General features: G+C 36.6%; 2 protein-coding genes and 1 long non-coding RNA gene across 8 annotated transcripts; 1 reads left to right on the plus strand and 2 right to left on the minus strand.

Annotated features, from left to right (window-relative positions):
• Positions 1 to 112: 112 nt before the first annotated feature.
• LOC145726585 (uncharacterized) lies at positions 113 to 9,771 on the minus strand. Its single transcript, XR_014177621.1, has 2 exons — positions 9,713 to 9,771; positions 113 to 928 (listed from the first exon to the last, which is right to left on the minus strand). It is a non-coding gene; the product is annotated as an uncharacterized LOC145726585 (long non-coding RNA).
• Positions 1,785 to 14,730, plus strand: LOC145726568 (uncharacterized). Its single transcript, XM_081975723.1, is given in 22 exon segments — positions 1,785 to 2,163; positions 2,267 to 3,081; positions 4,233 to 4,410; positions 4,465 to 4,623; positions 4,679 to 4,856; positions 4,908 to 5,140; positions 5,197 to 5,421; positions 5,473 to 5,676; positions 5,731 to 5,856; positions 5,911 to 6,282; positions 6,341 to 6,448; positions 6,879 to 7,045; positions 7,099 to 7,210; positions 7,269 to 7,523; positions 7,578 to 7,769; positions 7,828 to 8,010; positions 9,000 to 9,167; positions 9,720 to 10,205; positions 10,261 to 10,523; positions 10,582 to 10,825; positions 11,865 to 12,068; positions 12,131 to 14,730. Coding segments are annotated over 21 exon segments (5,016 nt in total). The 5' UTR covers positions 1,785 to 2,163; positions 2,267 to 2,647; the 3' UTR covers positions 12,656 to 14,730.
• Positions 14,731 to 14,803: 73 nt separating this feature from the next.
• Positions 14,804 to 20,211, minus strand: LOC145726571 (protein Malvolio-like). 6 transcript variants are annotated; one of them, XR_014177620.1, is made up of 12 exons: positions 20,023 to 20,211; positions 19,918 to 19,949; positions 18,250 to 18,423; positions 18,010 to 18,199; positions 17,799 to 17,958; positions 17,064 to 17,308; positions 16,672 to 16,880; positions 16,427 to 16,616; positions 16,114 to 16,366; positions 15,782 to 16,060; positions 15,510 to 15,726; positions 14,804 to 15,437 (listed from the first exon to the last, which is right to left on the minus strand). XR_014177620.1 is itself a non-coding variant. In XM_081975729.1 (12 exons), the coding sequence occupies exons 3-11, from the start codon at positions 18,421 to 18,423 to the stop codon at positions 15,538 to 15,540; spliced, it is 1,743 nt and encodes a 580-aa protein (XP_081831855.1). In that variant the 5' UTR covers positions 19,918 to 19,949; positions 20,023 to 20,211; the 3' UTR covers positions 14,804 to 15,437; positions 15,510 to 15,537. The 6 variants fall into 6 exon arrangements, 5 of the variants coding, with proteins under 5 accessions (XP_081831855.1, XP_081831857.1, XP_081831853.1 ...); XM_081975729.1 differs by having other exon boundaries at positions 15,510 to 15,580; XM_081975731.1 differs by having other exon boundaries at positions 15,688 to 15,726.
• Between the last annotated feature and the right edge of the window lie 23 nt (positions 20,212 to 20,234).

The raw sequence follows: 20,234 nt of genomic DNA on the forward strand, positions 1-20,234 counted from the left end.
GAGGATCGCTGTTGCCAAATTTTCACTTATCATGACAACCCATTTGAATAAAATCCATAAGATTGAAATTTTTATAGCTGTCAATGTGGTTGTTAAAAAAATAAAAAACAAATTCAGATTAAAGGAAGGAATGTTTATTTTCAACTTGTAAACATTGCATAATGTTGAAAATATCCACAAATAGTAAATCAACATGTCAACATGAATATGACAAATGAAAGCCTAGTTATAACAATTTTCTACTCTACATGTAGTATAAAATTAAGTATTTGTGTACATTGCAGTTTTTGTTTTAATCTAGGTACTTTCCAATTTTCAATAGACAGATATTAATGGTACAATCTGACAACGCCGCATCGCTTTAGACTAATCCTTTACCGATTGACGATTATCCTAATCTAATCGACGTTTTTCGGGACTTGACAATTTTACCCCCCCTCTAACCATTACAGACACGTGACAATCGTTGCATCAAACATCTCAGCGCGCACCTTGGTGGGGCAGTAGGGGAATACGTGATGCTGCTTTGCTTCCCCCACCCCCGCGGCGATTGGTAATGGATTCGTCTGCGGGGAAATGTAATATGACATAACAAGAGTTTCGACTTCCGGTTTGAACAGAAAAAATCCCGGAAATGCTTTTTTTCCAATCGTAACCCTCCATCCTTTTACATTTTTTTGTGTACAGGGTGGTTTTTTTCTCCGATTAGGGGATGAGGGTAATATGAAACATAGGGAGGCCAAAAGGTGTTAGTTAAATGACCGCCTTGCGCCTTGCTATATTATTGATTGGCTTTTGTCTTCTTGCATATACCTACATCGATTGACTTGAATGCGTAAACGCCGTTTTGTGGTCAGCTTCAGCATCAACTTGTCTGTTGTGTAGCTGGAGCTTTAACAGCTACCGGAACGCTTATCTGTCAATCAAACTGAAAAATTTGATTACATAGTTTTTACTGACTAATTACTGATTTTTAATTGTTTAACAAGTTAAGTTAAAACGACATCTATTATCCTAAATGTCAAAACAATCTGAGCAGGACATCACGTGAACAATTCAGAAGAACCCGATAAAAACCCATAACTACTGCAAATTTTATTGGCTACCGTTAAAATATCACACCTCCTCCTTTAAAGAAAAACATTATTAGTATTAAAAGAGGTATTAAGTCATTGTTAAGCCATTATTTCCGTATAAAAGGGAATAAACCTAAAGTAAACGTAACGTAGAGTCGATAATCGTATAAACGGGCAGGCTAACCTCAAAGCAAATGTTATTTTTTTGTGTATCATATGACGCCGTCGGCTGACCAATGAGAAGGCGGCATTCCCTGCTTTTGCCCAGAATGTGCCCCGACGCAACCCGTGAAGTGAAAATTGTAAAAGGTACGTAGAATTTTATCGTTTTACCAACGAAAGTGCTGTAGACAGGATTCCTGTGCCGTTTATGCTTGAAAAAACTCTTAAAAAATCCAGTTTTTTCGTAAATAGCATGCCAATGCTCACGTTATGCTCGTACCGAGGCGATTTTTACGTGTCCTCACCTTGTAACCTTACTTATGTATCGATTTTTTATACCCGTTTATTATATAGCCTGTCAATCATTGCATTAAAATTAATTAGCGACGCGTTATTAATTATGTTAATGGGTGATTTAATGCCAAATTGCAGGTTTAAATAAAGTTTTTCGTGTTTTTGGCCTACATTCAAGCCCCACTACCAGGTTCTTTACCTCCCCCCCCTCATATCCCCACCCCATCACTTGCACAAAAGCTGATTTATTTTCACGGAATTGTTTCGTTTTGATGGTGGGCGTTCAAAATTTATTAATACAAATCATAAACCACTTAAAATGGATTTTAATTAGATGCGATGCAGGAAAAGGCCGATTGTATAAATACGGCAAAGTTATGACAGAAAATAGGGGAAAACAAAGGTGATGGATCGGTCCATTTTTAGGTCAGGGTGGGGGAAATACTTTGATTGCCGATCCGTCGTAAGAACAAGGGACAAGAAAAAAGGAGCATCGTAAAATGTAAAAGATGGCGGCACGACGATAGCTTGTTGCAAATTTGCAATTTTTTGTTTATAAACAAAGCTGCTCCGGGTTATTTTGCTTTGCCAAACGGCTTTATATGGTGTTTGAGATGTGCTGGAGTATAACGTGAGTGTTACGGGTCATAAAATGGCGATTATTTGTAATAAACTTGCCTTTTCTCGGAGAGGTTATGTTTGGTATATATTGAATTTGACTTCATTTGTTTCAGGTGGTAAATGCCATTTGACTATTGGATTAATCGCGTTTGCCAAGGATTCATCTTCAGTGGTAGTGATGGTGCTTGATACAGGACATTACTAAAATCGTGTTTTTAGTGGTTTTACATGTGATTTTTCTGTGAAAATGTGTCGTTGGCTATTTTACAAATAATGTTTCCCACTTGTCTGAGAAACCGTCATTTAAACAACGAAAAAATGGCTTTGTTTGAGTTCGGTTAGTGATTCGCGGTCAAATTAAGCAAAAAAACACACCCAGACAATGCAAACAGTGACCTTAACTTAAAGCCCAACATTCCAGGTGTAAATATTTCATATAATGTACTTAAACCCAGTGATATAAACTCTTTGAGACTATTTGAGTGCTGTGAAAAATGTCTCAAACCCCAAGTAAAGCTTTTCAAAAGATGTGTAAATCACCAAAAAACGCCACCTTCCAGATCAAGCAGGAGAAAATTGACTACGAAAATATGAGCACAAATTGTACAGTGGTCGGTTCCAACAACCTCAATCTGGTCAAGAAGCCTCAGTTGGTGTCCAATGTGTCACCGGCTTATTCCCATCCTAGTCCAAATTATCCCCCATCCCCCTACTCCTCACCGGCCAGTTTGAAATCTCCATCACCCAATCTAAAACCTCCTACACCACAGCCCAATTTTCCAGTGATGCAAATTATCCACAACAACAACCTTATAACAAGGCCCATACAGACTTCTCAGCCGCAGAATGTTATCAAGTTGAAACCCCATTTGAATATTCTACCGAAGCCTAGTGCCAGTCCTCAACCATCACCAAAACCCAGTGTTAGGTAAGTAAATTTGTGTGAATAGAAAATAACTTGAGAAGAACAGTTACAAAGCATTTGAGGTTATTATTTCAACACTTTTAATGTTAAACTTGCTTTTCATTGAATATTTTTTGATAGATAGATTTTAGAGATTACATTGAGCTGCAATTTGTATATTTCTTCCACTTTGACACTTTATTTAACATGGTAATTTGAGTGGTAATTACCTATAATTTTACAAGTACAGTATTTGCCTATATTACAGCATTGTTGTAGTTTGTGATTCATCCTAAACTACCCACTGTGCAGAGATTTACACAAATGTTGGTCTTAGCATGACAAAACCAAGACATGTTAAATCAGTTTATTTTATTAAACTACTTAGAGTTAACCATTTGTTTTTGAGACACTCTGCATATTAGTGCAACAAACCTACTCTCAAGGCACCTTGTGGTCTTTTAAAAATAGTTAAAAGTAAATAGAACCAAAGTATTTTTATTTTAGATACACCAACATCAACTTTATTGCTAACCTCACCTTGCAGTATGTGGAACATAAATAATCTAATATATTTGTGATAAATTGGATTTATGCCCATTTCCCTGACACTTCCTAGTAGATTTTAAGTACAATGTACAACTGAAGTTAAATTGAGGTTTGAATATGACAGATCAGGAGCAAAATAACACAGTCAAAACTAAACTTATCCAAGTGGTCCTTGTGTTGGGAAAATGGACATAAGTACTGCAGATTGAGGCAAGATACAACTGAATGTTTGTGTTTTCCATTAAATTTTAGCTGAACATTCAAGCAATTAAAAAGAGCTAGAGGCTAAATCTCAACTAGTTTTAATTATATGAAAGCTTCGGTGGTTGAACTTTCTTACAGAAAATGCATTACTGTCAATGTGACATTTCTGTACTGGGTTCAATAACAGAACCACTGTATTATACAACTGTGAGTTTATAAATTCTAAGTTTGCAAGTCAAATTGCAGCCTTTAAAAGGAACAACAAGTTTGCAAATTAATCTAAACTTCATATGTTGTCAGTATACTCAAAAATGTAGGAATTGATTTATAAAAGTTTTCAAATCAAATTTCTATGCTTGCAAAATCAATTTTCACTTGATAATTAATATGAAAAAAAATCTGACATAATTGACTGTTTTCAGCCCTCAAATTGTGATACCGTCTGCTAGTCAGCAAACGGCCGCTGCAACCGCAACACTAATGCCTACAGCACAACCCCTGTTAATTAATCAAATGCCTATGCTGGCAGGGCCTGGGGTTCAATTCATTCTGAGGCCCCAAACCAGTGCTCCTATGACAACGGCAGGCGCCAAGCTACAGGTAAACAACCATAAAAATTGCTAAACACATGAATTTGATTGGTTTGGTTCATAGGCTACGTCACAAGCTACTCAAGGATTGATACTGCAACCAGCTTGTGCTACCCAGCAACTGCTTCAATTGGGAGCACCTGCTAGGTCTCAGCCAATGGTACGAGTATTAGCCAATGGGGTCCAGTTGGCTCCTTCATCAACAACTTATGTGACAACCCAGGTAGTACTCTTTGAATAAAGATTTCCATTGCCAAACAAAATGTTTCTAATCACAGGTAGCCAATCAGCCAATAAATGCTACACAAATACATCAAACTATTGTTAACAATACTCAACAGCATCATCAGCAACAGCAACAACAAATTCACATTCAACAGCAGGTGATTAAAAAGAAACCTAAATTGAAATTAGGGAAGAAGAAATTGGACTTGGCTAATATTATGAAGCTATCAGGTATGTTGTGTTGTTTGTGTGAAATTTGGATTTTTTTAAACATTTTTGTAGGTATTGGGGATGAAGATGATATCCAGTTTGAGAGTGACACTTCTCAGAGTGAAAGTGAACATAATTCAGTGCCAACCACACCTCAGCCGCCCTTGCATAGTCAACCACTTACTCCTAGTAACATGTCGGCGCCCATGACATTTGTCCAAGCTGAACCCAAAAAAAACATTCAAAACATCCAGATTTCAGCTATGCCACAACAGACTATAAACACTGCTAGTCCAGTAGTTCAGGTAGGATTATCTGAGACGATTCACAAGTGAAGGGAGTTTAACATGTTTGATTTCAGGTTCTAAATCAAAACTTTCAAGGTGGGATGATATCTAATAGTAACTCACAAGCGGCAGCTTCGGCGGCCGTACACGCAAGTGGAGGATTACCATTTAATTCCACATTTATAACGCCAAACTTTACGATAAACAACGGCCTAATGTTACAAAGGAGTGGTGGATTCAAGCTAACGATGGGAGAGGATGGAAGATTGGTTTTGCAGCACGACCCCACATTAAATCAGGTTTGTCTTGTTGAGTTAATTTGGAAAGTTGAAATTAATTTTCCCATTTAGGATATTCAAGGCCAGTTGATTCTCCAGGGTTTATTGGGTGGCTTAGTTTTGCAACCTTCCATGGACCAACAGACTGTACAGCAAACGGTGCAGACTATACAGCAACAGTCAGTTCAAACCATACAGCAACAGACTGTTCAAAGTCAAACCATTCAAACTGTACAGCAGCAAACTGTGCAGCCTCAAGTGCAACACACAATTCAAGTATGTAGAGTGTCCACAGAGGGACAAGCAGGTTTTAAAGGTGGTTTTGTCCAGTCGTTACAGCCGCAAATACAGCAACAAACTGTACAACAAACTATTCAGCACCAAACTGTGAATGCCCTCCAACACCAGCCGATGCAAATTGTTCAACCACAACCCATACACAGTATACATTCTCAAGTAAGTTTCAACATTTCATTTCAAGTTTATAGATCTAATTTTTCTGGCGTTTAGGTACCGACAGTGCACAGTATAGCTCAATCGCAAGTTCACAATTTACAGTCGCAAATTCAAAGCTTGCTACAGCAACAAAATATGCAAGTGCAAGCTCAAACTGTGCATCAAAATCAGAACGTGAGTGTAAATTCCGGCAAAAACTGTCTTCAAGAATTTTAGAAAAAATTGTTTTAGGCGTTGCAAAATTTGGCTCAAAACGTCGCTCAGAGTTCCGTTCAAAATGTGGTGGCGCAGAACGCGGTGCAAAATTTAGCTCAAAATATGGCCTCGCAGAGTTCAGTGGTGCAACAGAATATGAGTCAGAGCGCTTCCTTGCAGAACGTTGTTCAAGCTTCTGTTCAAAATGTTGTGTCTCAAAATATGACTCAGGTAATAGATTTTTAAGGTTTTTTGGGTTTTTAACCTGCTTAATCGTGTGTTTTTTTAGGGGGTGCAAAACGTTCAGCCTGTGCAAGCTCAATCTATGCAAACTTCCGTACACAGCGTTCAAGGGTTTCAACAGGCGCACACGCAAACTACCCAGCCAATTTTGAAGGTAGGATTTTATTTTTTTACTTTCCTTGAAGAGTTTTTAATAATGCTTGTCCACTAGAAATTGATAAGGCTTTTAATACAAAATTACAGTGGCATTGTCACTACTACCATTAGTATTTTTAAAATAATATAATTACAGATTTTCAGTAAAACAGAAAGTGCCATAACTATACCAAAATCACTATGTTTCCAAATTTTCATATCTTGCAATTTATTGTCAAAATGTATTTGATGATTTGAGTGTTTTTTGTCTCTCTCATTTTTCTTATTTGAAATAACTATACATTTACTGTACTGATGTTTAGAAAACTATCAGTAGGTTAGTAATAATGACACAAACTTATTGAAACTACTATCTGGTAATGTTTATTATTTTTTCTCTCTGAAAAATTGTTTTGCTTTATAGCTTAAGTAAAACATTTAATTTTCAGGTTCAGCCATTTCAAAAGAGCCAACCGCCAGTTCAAACAGTCCAACCCATCCAACATCAATCCCACCAACAGCACAACATGCATGAAAACCAATCAAATCAACACCAAAACAACCCCACCTCTTATGTGGTCAACTTGACACCTGAACAGCTTGAGCAGCTGAAAAGGTTTGATTTAATTACAAATATTTTGTTCTTTAATTATCATATTGATACATTAGAAATGGTCAAGTCACTGTTAACGGACAGACGATATTCATGCAAAGGCCTAATAAAGAGCAGAACGACAAAAAATTGAGTCCTAAAATGAAACCGGTGAAAAAACTTAGTGAGGTAAGTTACATTTTTTCACGGTAGTCAAGTTCTAGATTGTCATAGATTTGGTATGTAGATTAAGTCCCAAGGAATGAAAACGTTAATGCATGAAGGAGCTCACGGTGTTGATAACGTAATTGAAAGAAAACCGCTTCTGAATAACATTGAACAGATCAAGTCACCACCGCCTCAAAATCTTAAGCCTTTAAGCAGTCCTTCGCCTCAACCAGTCAAGCACATTTTACCTCACAATCATGTGCAGCCTATACAAAACAAAACCAACCAGCCTCAGGCTTTAGTACAACCTTCAGTGCAATCTCAAGTTAAACTGGTATGTCTTTGCTACAACTTTCTGTTAGGAAGGTAATAAATGATTTCGTTGAAGGATCGACAGAAAAGTCCGATTTCACCTCAAAAACAGCAAAAAGTCAGTCCGACAGTACATTCGCTGCACGACTCAAACGGCGCCACTGTCCCCCACGATGTGGACAAGTTATTGGGACAAATCCTGGAGGAAACTGGCGTGGCACACTTGCCTGGAAACGGTCCCATTAATGCGGAAAGACAAACTCAACAGGTACATAGTTGATCCAGCAATTTAGACAAAAATTCACAGTTAATTATGTGTTTTATAGAGAATCACCACAATCCAGCTGACACCCCAAAAACAGCAACACTTAAAAACGATTCAGATGCGGATACAGGCACTGACGGCACGGTTACAACCCGGCGACGCTGAAATGAACAGCGCCTTGAAAGGGTTGTTTGCGGAACAACAGAAAATTTTGGCGTCAGGGAAATTGTTACCTCCAGATAAGGTCAGTGTTGTCCCAGTATAGAAAGAAAGAAATTTAAAGAGGGGGAAAAGTTAAAGTAACCTTTTTGTTAGATTGAGTTAACCTGAACTTATGTAGTTGGGGTCAATAGGGGTAATAGTAAATGCTGTTTAAAATGCGCTAAAAAAGCCGGAGTTTTGACCTAATTTTATTGGTCCAGTAACGTAAATGTAAACATTCATTTGTAACTCTCTTCAACTAGTCCAGACACTCTCAAAAGATTTCAAAACAGTCTAAAAGCTTCTGTATGCTTCTAGAGCAGTTTAAAAGTTTCTAACAACTTTCAGAACGGTCTAAGTTGCCATATGCTTTTAAAGCTGTCCAGAACCTTCAATATGCTTGTTAAACTGTCCAAAAACCTTTTAAATGCTCCTGAAGTAGTCTAAAAATATTTCAGAAGCTTCCAAAACACTAGAAACTTCCGAAAGCTTTCAAAACAGTGTCTAGAGGCTTCCAAATGCTCCTGAGACAGCATATAAGCTTCCAAAAGCCTTTGGAACAGTTCAAATGATTCTAAATGTTCTATTATCAAAATGACAAGAACTAAGAGATTTATTAGAGTCAAAACCCCACATTATACGAAAATTTTATGGCTGTTTAGTTATATAACGCGGGTAGCGTCGCCGTGTTTAGAGAGAAAGTCATCCACTTTTTAAAACAAAAGCAGTTTTATTCTTTTAATTTTACTAGGTAACATTTTATTGATTATTTTATGTATCTATTTTCATATTATAAGTGTATTTTACTATTATTACTGCCGGTGTCTTTTATTATTGTATACTGGTTGGTATATCTGCTGCATGTTTTGTAACGTTATACACGTATTTAGCCATAGTTTAGATCAGTAAGATTATTTGTAAAGGTGTTACAGACACCATTTGACGTTGCTTTGTGATTTGTATATCATTTTGTTGGCAAATAAAGTTTATTATTATTATTATTATTATTATAACATTCTTTGATTTTGACAGGTCTACTACTTGAACAACCAACTGACTATAGTAAATCCGTCCAGTTTGAACCTGCCGTCACCGTCGAATTCGATCAAAAGCGAACCGCCCAGCCCCGGTCTGAATAACAGCATTCAAAATTTACCGCGAAGCAGCAGCGCTGACAACTCCATTTCAACGTCACATCAAGTGAGTGAACATCTGATTGTAATTGATTTTTTAATCAAAATATTTATATGGCTCACTAAGTGGCTTAAATTGATTCTCATTAAAATCTTAGCTACCCCATCGTTTAATTTGCTAAATAATTACACACTGATATTGCATTATGTCTTGTTTAAACAGCGCCAAATCGCGTGTAAGAAATCTCGAGTGTACCATCACCATACTTATCAACAAAAATGATAATTACGCTCTCATTGCGATAAGATTAGTAAACTAACGCTCGCTTATTATTGTTCGCCGTACTTCTGCCAGCAATAATGTTTACTTAGCCGCCTAAAATTAGCTTATTAATACAAGGGTAATAAAAAAAATCGGCGGTTTTGATGAGAGCGTGTCAAGATGTATCAAAACAACTACTGGTCTTTATGCTGTCAAGACTATTATTATTTTCGGAGAGGGGAACAGTTTAGACATAGTGCGGCTTATGAAAGGTGTCTTGTTAAAGTATGTTTGTATTTTTTTATTAACAATTACAACTGTTTGTATAATATGAAACTAAAATAACTTACTTTTCAGTCCATTACAACAACATCACACATCGCGCCAAGAGTCTCAGTGTCGGTTGCCACGTCAACTGGGGATTTTTCGCCATCTGCTCACTCCACTATTCACCATCACCCCTCTCCGTCGCACCTGATTCAGTCGGCCAATCATCATCATCACAACAGTACAGTTTCGTCGGCCCATCATGGTTTAACGGCTCCTTCCCATGTTGTTGTCAGCCAACCGCACAATACCCGAATCAACGCTATTGGACAGGTATCACAGTTGCCGCCACTCTACCCGAAACAGCCGCAGTTGCACTCGCCCCAGTTGCATTCCCCTCAGTTGCCTTCGCCCAAGCTGCACTCGCCGCAAATCAGTTCGCCTCAGTTGCCATCGCCGCAGCCTCACTTGCACAATGCGATTACGCAACAAGGACCGCCGAATCAACAGCATGTGGCTGGCGGTGTTCATCACCATTTGTCACATGCTCAACAGAATCAGACTGGTAACTGTCAGGTAAGAATTTGGAATACTTCAAAAAAGCTTAGTTTAGAATACCAAGAATGTTTAGATTGCAAAACCAAAGCAACCTAGTCCGACAACGCCGCAAGTCAAGCCTCAACATCCAATAAATCACCAACAGCAGGCTTCATTAATTTTCCAGCAACAGCAGCAACACTTTCAACAGCAACAACAACTTCAAATGTTGAATTCTCAACAGCAACAGCAGCAGCAACTGCCACAGACGAACGCGCATCAAAACAACAAACATACCGTGCCGCATTTAACCACTCAACCACCACCTCAATTGTCTTTGGCGAAGAAGGCACATTTGTAAGATATCATTCTTTGTGTCTTAATCTTTCAGTTTAACAGAATTTTTGTACAACAGGATAGAGTCTCAAATGCTGTTGGATCAACAAGAAGCGGCCAAACCCGACGTGCACAGACCGTTCAAAGATCGAAGGGACGCGTGCGCTAGACTGATTCGGTACCACTGTTTCGATCAGCCGGTCCTATCAAGACAGGACTTGGATAAGGCCGACGAGATTTTCGAGTTGACCGCTCGACATTTTATCGCCAAGTTCGACAAAATGACTGACAAATATAAGTACCTGTTAATGAAGGAGAGTATGGTAAGATACATTTAAAGTTTCAGTCACAATCGTAAACAAATTTGCATTTTTGTCTAAATCTAGAAAAACGTTTTTGTGTACATACAGAGTTGATCACGAGTACAGCTTGAGGCTACTTTATTTTTGCAGACAGGAAAAAAAAACTGTTACGGAACACCCTGTATATTTTTTGATTTCCAAAAATATAATATGATATGCCGTTTCTGATTTAGCCGTTTTCGAGTTATTGGCATTCAAGGATTGAGATTTTATTGTTTTTTAAAATCATAAATAATTAAAGAGACTAAAATATCATTCGTATTCGAGTTGACACAGTTGACGGTTGATGGTTTTGTCACCATGGAGCGTGAAAACGAATGCGGCCCCAATGTACAGAGCAAATTTGACGTCACGATGACGTAATTTAACAAAACAATATATTGACCAACTGTCAAATTACGTCATCGTGACGTTCGGAACCATTCGGCAACTGTGATTTTAAAAAACAATAAAATCACAATCTTTGAATGTCAATAATTCGAAAACGGCTAAACCATGTGTCAACTTATTTATTTTTGGACTCAGAGGAAACAGATGTATCAACTGATCAGAAAATATACAGGGTGTTCCATTAAAGATTTAAATAATTTTTTTTTTGTGACAATCTACAATTTTATTCCCTAACATTTTCTAGCGACTTTTTTGTATAAACAGTTTTTGAATAACTTAAATTTTATGTGTCTAATGTCTGTTTCGAAAACACTTCCAAATCAATTTTAAGTAAGACTTACGCTAAGTTGAGGTTTGAATGTGACAAGATCAGGTGCAATATAACACTGTCTAAACTGTCTGTAAACCCAACTTATTTTAAAAAGCTAGATGGAGTATAATCACTGTTAAATTTTAGCAGGTAGGGATGTAGTCAGTGTAAAATGGTTCTTATCGGTAGAACTCGAAAGGTTCTCTAAATTTGATTGGCTGCTAGTACAATAAAGGAAATAGTCATGAATGTTTTTTGTGTAAATTACTCCATACTTATTGTGTATTTTCATTTTTGCAGAGGCAAGTACAAACATCAGAATTGATGATGTTGGATCGTATGTTTTTGGCCGATGAACAACAATCGTTGATCAGGCTACGTCAGGACTACGAAAATGACTTTTTAAGTTTAACGGCAGAATCGGCGCCTCCCCCTGCCCCTAATATTCCAACAGCTCATCAGGATAAGGACTCGTCGGTCAGTCATCAAGAGTCCAGTAATCACGTATGTTTTATTATTACATACTATTATTTAAAACAGTTTTAAGTTTATCACATCTTGATTAGGTAAATGATGTGGACTCGTCCGTCAACGAGGAGTATGACGAATGGGCGTGCATTCAACGCGAACTGAGTAGTCTGGCAGACGCCAAAGAGCTCAACAACCATCAGCAGCATCATCCGGCCAACAATCACCACCATCCTACCATGTCCCATCAATCTTTGGGGGAACAACATCCGCACAACAATCTGAAACGCACTTCGAGCAGCGATTCGCGACTGGAAACGCTGAAACGGTTTCGGGTGGACAAGCACACGAAAAAACACGACCCCGTTGTAAATAATAGTGTACAGTGCGGCGGCAATTCGACCGGCCAAAGTCCGAATTGCGGTTACGAGTCGAAAAAGTGCGGCTACGAGTCGAACACCTCGTCGCAAGCGAACAGCAGCTACGGCAGCTGTAAGGAGGAGGAATCGGAGAATAACAGTTTGGACGAGCAGGTACAAAGCGCCATAAATAGTATACTCAATTTGCAGCAATCGCAGATGCATCAACAAAACAGTCTCGATTTGGACAGTATACTGTCATGACGTCGTGTTGTATAGGTTCGTGCTGGGTTTGGATAAGGTTTTCTTTGATTTATTTTCCAGAGAAGAAGCCAATGAATTGAACGTTTATTCTATTTTTGTAAGAATACAGGGTGTCCCGCGAGGTACGGGACAAAATTTCACTATGTCTTCTTTAGGTAAATTTGAGTCAAAAATGTCCTATAAACATGGGTCCGCAAATGTTTTCTTATCAAGATATGAGTTTAGTGTATCTAGAGAAATCACATACCAGGACTGAACTGCTTCGTGAAATTAATAATATCGTTGACGACCTAAAATAACCACCGTATTGGGAAAAAATGGGGAAGGTATCAGCCACATCATTATAAAGGCTAAACTATGCTTACAATGTGAAGGTGTACACTTTGAACAATTATTGTAAACAGGTTTTTTCACAGAAGTAGTAATTTTTTTGTTAAATAAACTTATTATTTCGGAATTATTGTAGTTTCGGGCACAATAACACTATTAAATTTAAAAAAATTACATCTTGGCAAGTAAGTATTTGCGGATCCATGTTTATAGGATTTTCGACTCAAATTCATCTAACACGTAGCGAATTTTTTTCCTTTACCTCGCGGGGCACCCTGTATACACATTTGTATTTTTCTTTTAACAATGATTATGATGTTGATTGAAATTAAAAGGTTTAACATTGTGTTCAAAATTCTGCATTATCCAAATTAAGTCTGTCCACTTTGTCTTTCAAAATGTATTCATGCCCATGCATTTCAAAACCACATCTGCTCTGGCAGGCCATGAAGTTCTTCTCTACCTTTGTGACAGTATTGATTTACAATTCTTTTTACCGATGATTAGAATTCTATAATGACAAAACGCACAAAACTGAGTGTGTGAATCAATTCATTGGCCTTCTTTCCTAGCACAAATTTTTGTAGTTGAATGTGTAGAAATGACATAGAAGGTTGGCGTGGCCTGAAAAACCCCACTAAACCGACTTTTGGTTACGGTAATTTTGCCGCCTGTTAGATGGTTGGTTTTTGTTTAATTAAAAAGATCAACTGGCAGCTATTATTAATCGCACTTTATAATAATTATGTGATACTTTCCAGACGAGGAAGCTCTGTTCGTTTTATTAAACGTCCGAGCCATTTTGTTGTACAAAATCTAGTAAATTTTTGTGATATATTTAGGATACTTAGGTTAATTGCTTGCTTAATTGAACCCCTCCCAGTGTTTGATTGTTTTATTTATTCTATTTATTTTTGATTTTAGCTTTATGAAATTGTGCCTTTGATTTATTATTTAAGAGGTTTTTTTATTGTATATTTACTTCTAAAGACAGTTTTAGATCTTGATATACCAAGAAGATTTAGCAAAAAAAAAACAGAGATTTTTATTGGGCCTTTGAAAATAGCCAACCATCTACGGCGTTTTTTGTCATCAAACCACGTTAATAGGTGCGTAAATTTGAGGAAATGTCCAGTTTTTAATCGAATATTTTTCATTTTTAGATTGTTTGTAAACAATAAGAAAGTGTAGTAGCAATAATACGGAGCTGACTTGGCCTGGGTCGTTTCCAACTTTGTTTTAGTTAAGACCGAATCTCACTATTTCTTTTTTAAACGTGTGGCCAGTACGCGTAGACTTTTTAGATTTATTTTTATAAACATTGCCATATTATTTTTTTGTAGTAAACGCACCAAGTAAATTTTTGATTTGGAAACGAGCCGACCAATCCGACGGCTTCGTGGCATTCTTAGATATATGTAAATAATACATATTGTAACGGGGTATAAGTTCGAATGAGCCAATAAGTCCCATTTTGCCTCAGTATTTAAAAAAATCGTAAAGTTCATCTGTGTTCAGAATAATAATTATTTTCCCATCAGCATTGATTGTAAATAAATACCAGTCGTAGTTTCGGTGTATAAAGTTAGAATTTATTGTAAATAATTTCTTAATTTATGTTGTACTTAGATGTTATCTTTATTTCTTAAGGTTTTTTTAATTATTAAGACTGATCTTTATGAAATTTTGGTTCCTAAAGAAGGGAAGTATTTCAAAATAAAATTGATTGTTTAAAAAAAATACAACTCAATGTTTTCTAATGTCCTAGTTTTTACCTTAAAGTTAAAAAAGGATTAAACACAGAATAAAGAACAAATATTAGGAGTAAAAAATGCTGTAATAACAATTTTTTATAAACATTTTATAGACTAATACTTTACAATACTATCACAATTAAATATAGTAACCATGACATGTTTAATACAGGGTGAATAACATTGGTCTTTAACACTTTCAAGAGGGAAAATATGCAATGACCTGGTCTTTCTAGATTTAACAAAGTCACGTGGAAAGTCCTGCCTAGTATAATAAGTAAGGTAAGTGAAGTATTTTCATAGTTTTGAATTAACGACTTATCGAGACTCTCCAGTGCAAACCTGCTGTATTTTCATTCTGCTTTATCTACTGTCATTTTGCACTCAATCCATGGAAAACACCAAGTCAATTAAGTATTTGACCACAAACTGTAAATTTTTTACCAGAAGGCAAAGTTTGAAAAGTTTAGTATCAACACATATTTCATTCACTGTATGCTGATTAACAACCTGATTTCCTTACATTTCCATTTTAAAATAAAAATAGTAGGATTAAGTAGTAACTTTTAGGGGATCACAAATTTCATATTTGAATTAAAACTAGATAAAACGGAAAACATTTTACAAAAACAACACTCCGTTAACATTAAGGTCGGTCCTCACTCAAAAAGTCATGGTTGCGAAGCTCCGACACGGAACTAAAACCGACAACATTGCAAATAAAGTAAAAGAAATTGACAATGTTGAGTCGTATTAAGTTTGTTACTTACTTTAGTAAAGACAGTGTGAAGATAGAGGTTAGTAAACGTAAGTGTGTTTTAACTGATCGGATGGTTGCATGCTGTTGGAAAAAATTAAAATGACGTTAGTTAATAAATATAAGAACTGCTAAAAGCAAAGGCAAGACTAAACATAACACTTAAAGTGACGTGACACCGAAGCACATACCAGGGCCCCATTTTTTTTTTAAATAAACTTCAGGCATCGCTGAAATCAAAGCTCCATTTTAAGCGTAACTTGGATTGGTCGAAAATCCACTCACCTGGAGTAACTGATTGGGTGCACTCCTAAACTGACATCGATGGACGGTTCGGCAATGTAGTCCCGAACAAATTGGTACTTGAGCGGCCAGGTACCACCCATCGATATGGTCATGTGCAGTACCAAATAGATGCAGAACAGGATGTAACACACCCCCAATATTGAAATCACAGTCAAAGCGAACCAATGTAATTCAAATCCATTCACTGTTGTTATGACTGTGTAAATGTTGATGCAGATCACCAGTAAGCTCAGTAAGGTCGACATAACTTTGTTCCCCCTATTAGAAAATTAAATTAATCTCACTGGCTAAGTTTAGTATTTAGTACAGACCACTCGTTTGTAAACTCTCCCATAATTTGAGGATTACTAGTAAAAGCAATAGTGGGAATGGCGGCAAAAGGCAGTTGGATGCTCATAACCGCGTTCAAGATATCGTTCATGCTAGTTAAATCGCCGATTGTGCTGAAAAACGCCAACAAAAACGTAGGCACGATTGCAATGGTTCTGGTGAACAGAACCCGCTTCCAGCGAGCCCATTGCAAATTGAGAAAACCTTCCATAGCAAACTGGCCTGCGTATGTTCCTGAAATTAATACAAAGACAGTAAGAAATAATAATAAATAATATTACTCTGTATTAGTACCGGTCATGGTTGAGCTTTGACCGGCCGCCAAAATCCCAACAGCCCACACGTACATAGCCACCGCTCCGTAGGTACAGCCCAAGAAGATGCCGCCTTTGTAAAGGTCAGCATCAACATACTTATCTGCGTCCGGACCTGTGTCAGGAAAAATTGTAGCGTTCATCGACGGATAATGCAGACATTCTTTATGCTAAAAACGTTTTGAGAGTAATTCGACTGATACTGAATTAAGGTTGAATACTCACAACTTCAGCATTAGTTTTCTGGAACAGTCCGTGAGCGAAAACGGCCACAACAAACACGTTAATTACGAAACTGACGAATAGCGCGATACAGGCCTCCACGAAAAAGTATAAATTTGCGTCTCGCACTTTTGCCTTGTTGGTACGGTCAATTTCACGGGACTTAACCAGGGCCGAGTGTAAATACAAGTTGTGGGGCATTATTACAGCTCCTAATCAATCATTCTGTATTAGTAGAGTTTAAAAAGCAATTACTCTGTTTATAGAGTTTTAGATGTAGTTTTTAACCGTCTTCAGACATTACATTTCAACAAATTTAGTGATAAATCTACATCTTTCAGCTTGCTTTTGTGTGTTGCTGCCCGTAAAACTTTCTAAGGTATTTTTTAACTTACCAATAATCCCCACCGCTTGTAACAGCGCCCTATTATCGCATCCCTTACACCAGGGTATAAACATGCCCTCTAGCACGCCTATGGCGTTTGGTTTGGACGTGGCGTATTCATAACCGAACGTAACCCCCATTACGGTGATTAAGAGCCCGAAAAAAGTTTCCAATTTTCTCAGACCGTATTTGTCAAACATCAGGAAAGTGAAGGTGTCAATTATGGTAATTAGGACGCCTCCATAAATTGGAATCCTTCAAAAAAACGACACTAAGAAATTAAATACTTGATTATTTCAAACTTTTATACATATTGGTAACCATTGCTTCAGTATTCAATTTCCTCACCAAAAAACCGCGCTTTTATTACCGATACAACTTTTCACAATATTTGTGACATTTTATATGCATCACTTGCAACAATTGGATCACTTTATTATTTACAAAACGCTTCATTTACCACAAAGACCTTCTCATTCAATTTCGCATTCAAGTGGGTCCCAATTTGTTCACAATCTATTACCCAAGTTCAGCTATATTATTGATTGCATTACTCTATAATTAGGCATTCAATATTTGTCTATGACACCTTTTGTTCGAGAGATTATTCAGTTTTAATGGACTATTTAAGCTGTGCATACAAGATCATGTAATGAGATGAGCTCAAAGAGATTAAAAAACACTAAAAAGTCTAAAATACCTTGTAAAATTAACAGCACTTTTAATAAAACTGAGTTAAGCTTACCTAGTGCCAGACAGCAAATAAATGGCTATGGCAGTCCCAATTACTTCCTGCATGTCAGATCCTATAATTGCAATTTCAATCATCAACCACAATATCAGTCTAGGGACTTTGCGGTATTTTCTGTAGCACATTTCCGCCAAATGCAAACCAGTGACCACACCTAAAAAATTACAATTAAATCAAATCACTAAACAAATTTAAAAAATTTTACCTAAACGAGCCGATAATCGTTGCATTAACAGCCCTAAAATAGTAGCGGACAAAAGCATCCAAAGCAACCTGTACTCGGCAACAGTACCAGATTGCAGGTCACTCTCGATATTTCCTGGGTCCAAATACGCTATGGACATAAGGAAACCAGGGCCGGTGAAGGCCCAAAGTTTTTTAAAGCTGAAACCATCCTGCAAAATTTCTAATTAAACAAAGTAAAAAACAACGTGAAACAAATTACGTGTGACGTTTCAGGTATTCGAATTCTTTCGTCTGCAAAATAGGTCTGAGGACCAGCCAGTAGGGTACTTTCACTTGGCATGGTTCCCACAGGATCATTTAAATTCGGGTTACTGTCAGCGTAGATCGCGTTGATATTCCCACCTTCAGAAGGACTGTACGACTTTCGAGGCATCTGAAAACCGTTACACTCAATAAAACATTATGAAGAGCTTCACTTATCATGCAGTCTTGTGCAAACATTTGCTTAAATAAAACATCTAATTAGGTCGAGTTAGATCTGTAAGTTTTTGGCCAGAAAATCCTAAAACACTCACCCATTTTAGTCACAAATTGTCTGTACACTGCGCTCAGCTTAACAACAACAATACACAATTTTTAACTTTATGTTGAAACAGTGTGCGATTGCAAATTAATAAACATATTGTTGACTTCTTTGAAAGCTTTATCATATTCCATTTTATCAGTAGTTAATAGGTAGGTATGGCATGACATTAAAACAGGCTGTTATCTCTCTAATGATTTTTATGGAGGTTCAATTATTCTGGTATTAACACAGATTATTCCGAATTAAGATGATAACAAATTGGGTAATGGAATGATTGTATACAAAAAACAAATATATGTTTATCAATAAATATAAGCATTTTTAAACCAAAACAGTCAGAGATTTAGGCCAAATAACACTTTTAGGCAAATGCTGCACATGAAGACTTACCATAATAGTCAAGTATGTCTTATGGTAACATGTGCAGCATTTCCGTAAATCAGTAAACAGTGGGTAGTTTGTGATTGGTCAAGAAAGAGCAGCAAGCTGAAACATGCTGTGATTTATGAAAATACAGCACATGTGTTTTGTATACCCTTAAGAGCAAATCAATGCTCAAACAAAGATGGAGATACTAGAACTTTGTGTCTTGCCAAAATGAATGTGACCTTATTTGACAGTTAGTCACAAAATTTTTAATTATTTCTGATGAAGGGATCACATGATCAACTGTTGAATGACCTCACATCCCTCTTGACACACTGACATATGTCACTTACAAAGTTTAACCAAAGAATAGCTATTTAAATAAAAATATATGCATTATTATTATTAAATAGTTAAATAGCTATTCTTTGGTTTAACTCCATCTTTGTCTAGAGCACTGGTTAGTTGTTTGCACTTTGTTCTCTCTTCCTATCATGGGATTCCTATGTGTAATTTTGAAATTTCCATACCTGTACAAGAAAGCTAACTATTACAAAGATGTGATTAGTGAGCAATTATTTTCAGGTGTAAATTATATGATCACATAACTTATGTGGCCACCACATATTACCAGTCACATAATTTTGTTTCTATGCTTTTTAATGAAACTAGATTTAGATTATTATAACTTTTTAGTTTAATTTTATTGCTAGAGAACACTTTACCTCACCTTTTTTTATTTTAACACCAAAGACCCTCCTGCAAGTCCAATCAACATAGGGGTTTTAAATATGGTAGTTGTGCTGTTATTTCCACAAGGCCAATCCAGTATAGTAGTACAACCACAAGAACCACTTTTTTAATATAAAATTCTAGCCAAGCCCTACTCTATAATGACTATTTAACATTTAAATTTACAATAATAAAATCATGATTTGCAGCAAGCAGCAAGTAAACAACAGTACCAGTACTTACCTTGTTAACTTTTTGATTTATAGTTTCATCATCTAGGTAGGTATACAGTGGAAAAAAAAATTGTTATGAAATAAATTCCTCCACTACCTTATAGGTTAAAAATACCTTTGAAAAACGTTTATTGTCGTTTATCGCTTCACGGTAATTTCATGGCACAATGAAGACATTAAAAAAACACTTACATCGGACTTAAAATGGATTCATAGAATTAATGAGTTTTCAGGAAAATTCAAACTGAATATTTGTTTTTAATTTTCATAATCAGTAATCACTTCCCCCTCCTATAAACATTTTTCCATACACTTTTGACAAATGTC

The sequence above is a fragment of the Ips typographus genome, linkage group LG3 (assembly GCF_016097725.1).
Source record: "Ips typographus isolate SLU linkage group LG3, UJ_Ityp_2.0, whole genome shotgun sequence".
NCBI classification, from domain to species: domain Eukaryota; kingdom Metazoa; phylum Arthropoda; class Insecta; order Coleoptera; family Curculionidae; genus Ips; species Ips typographus.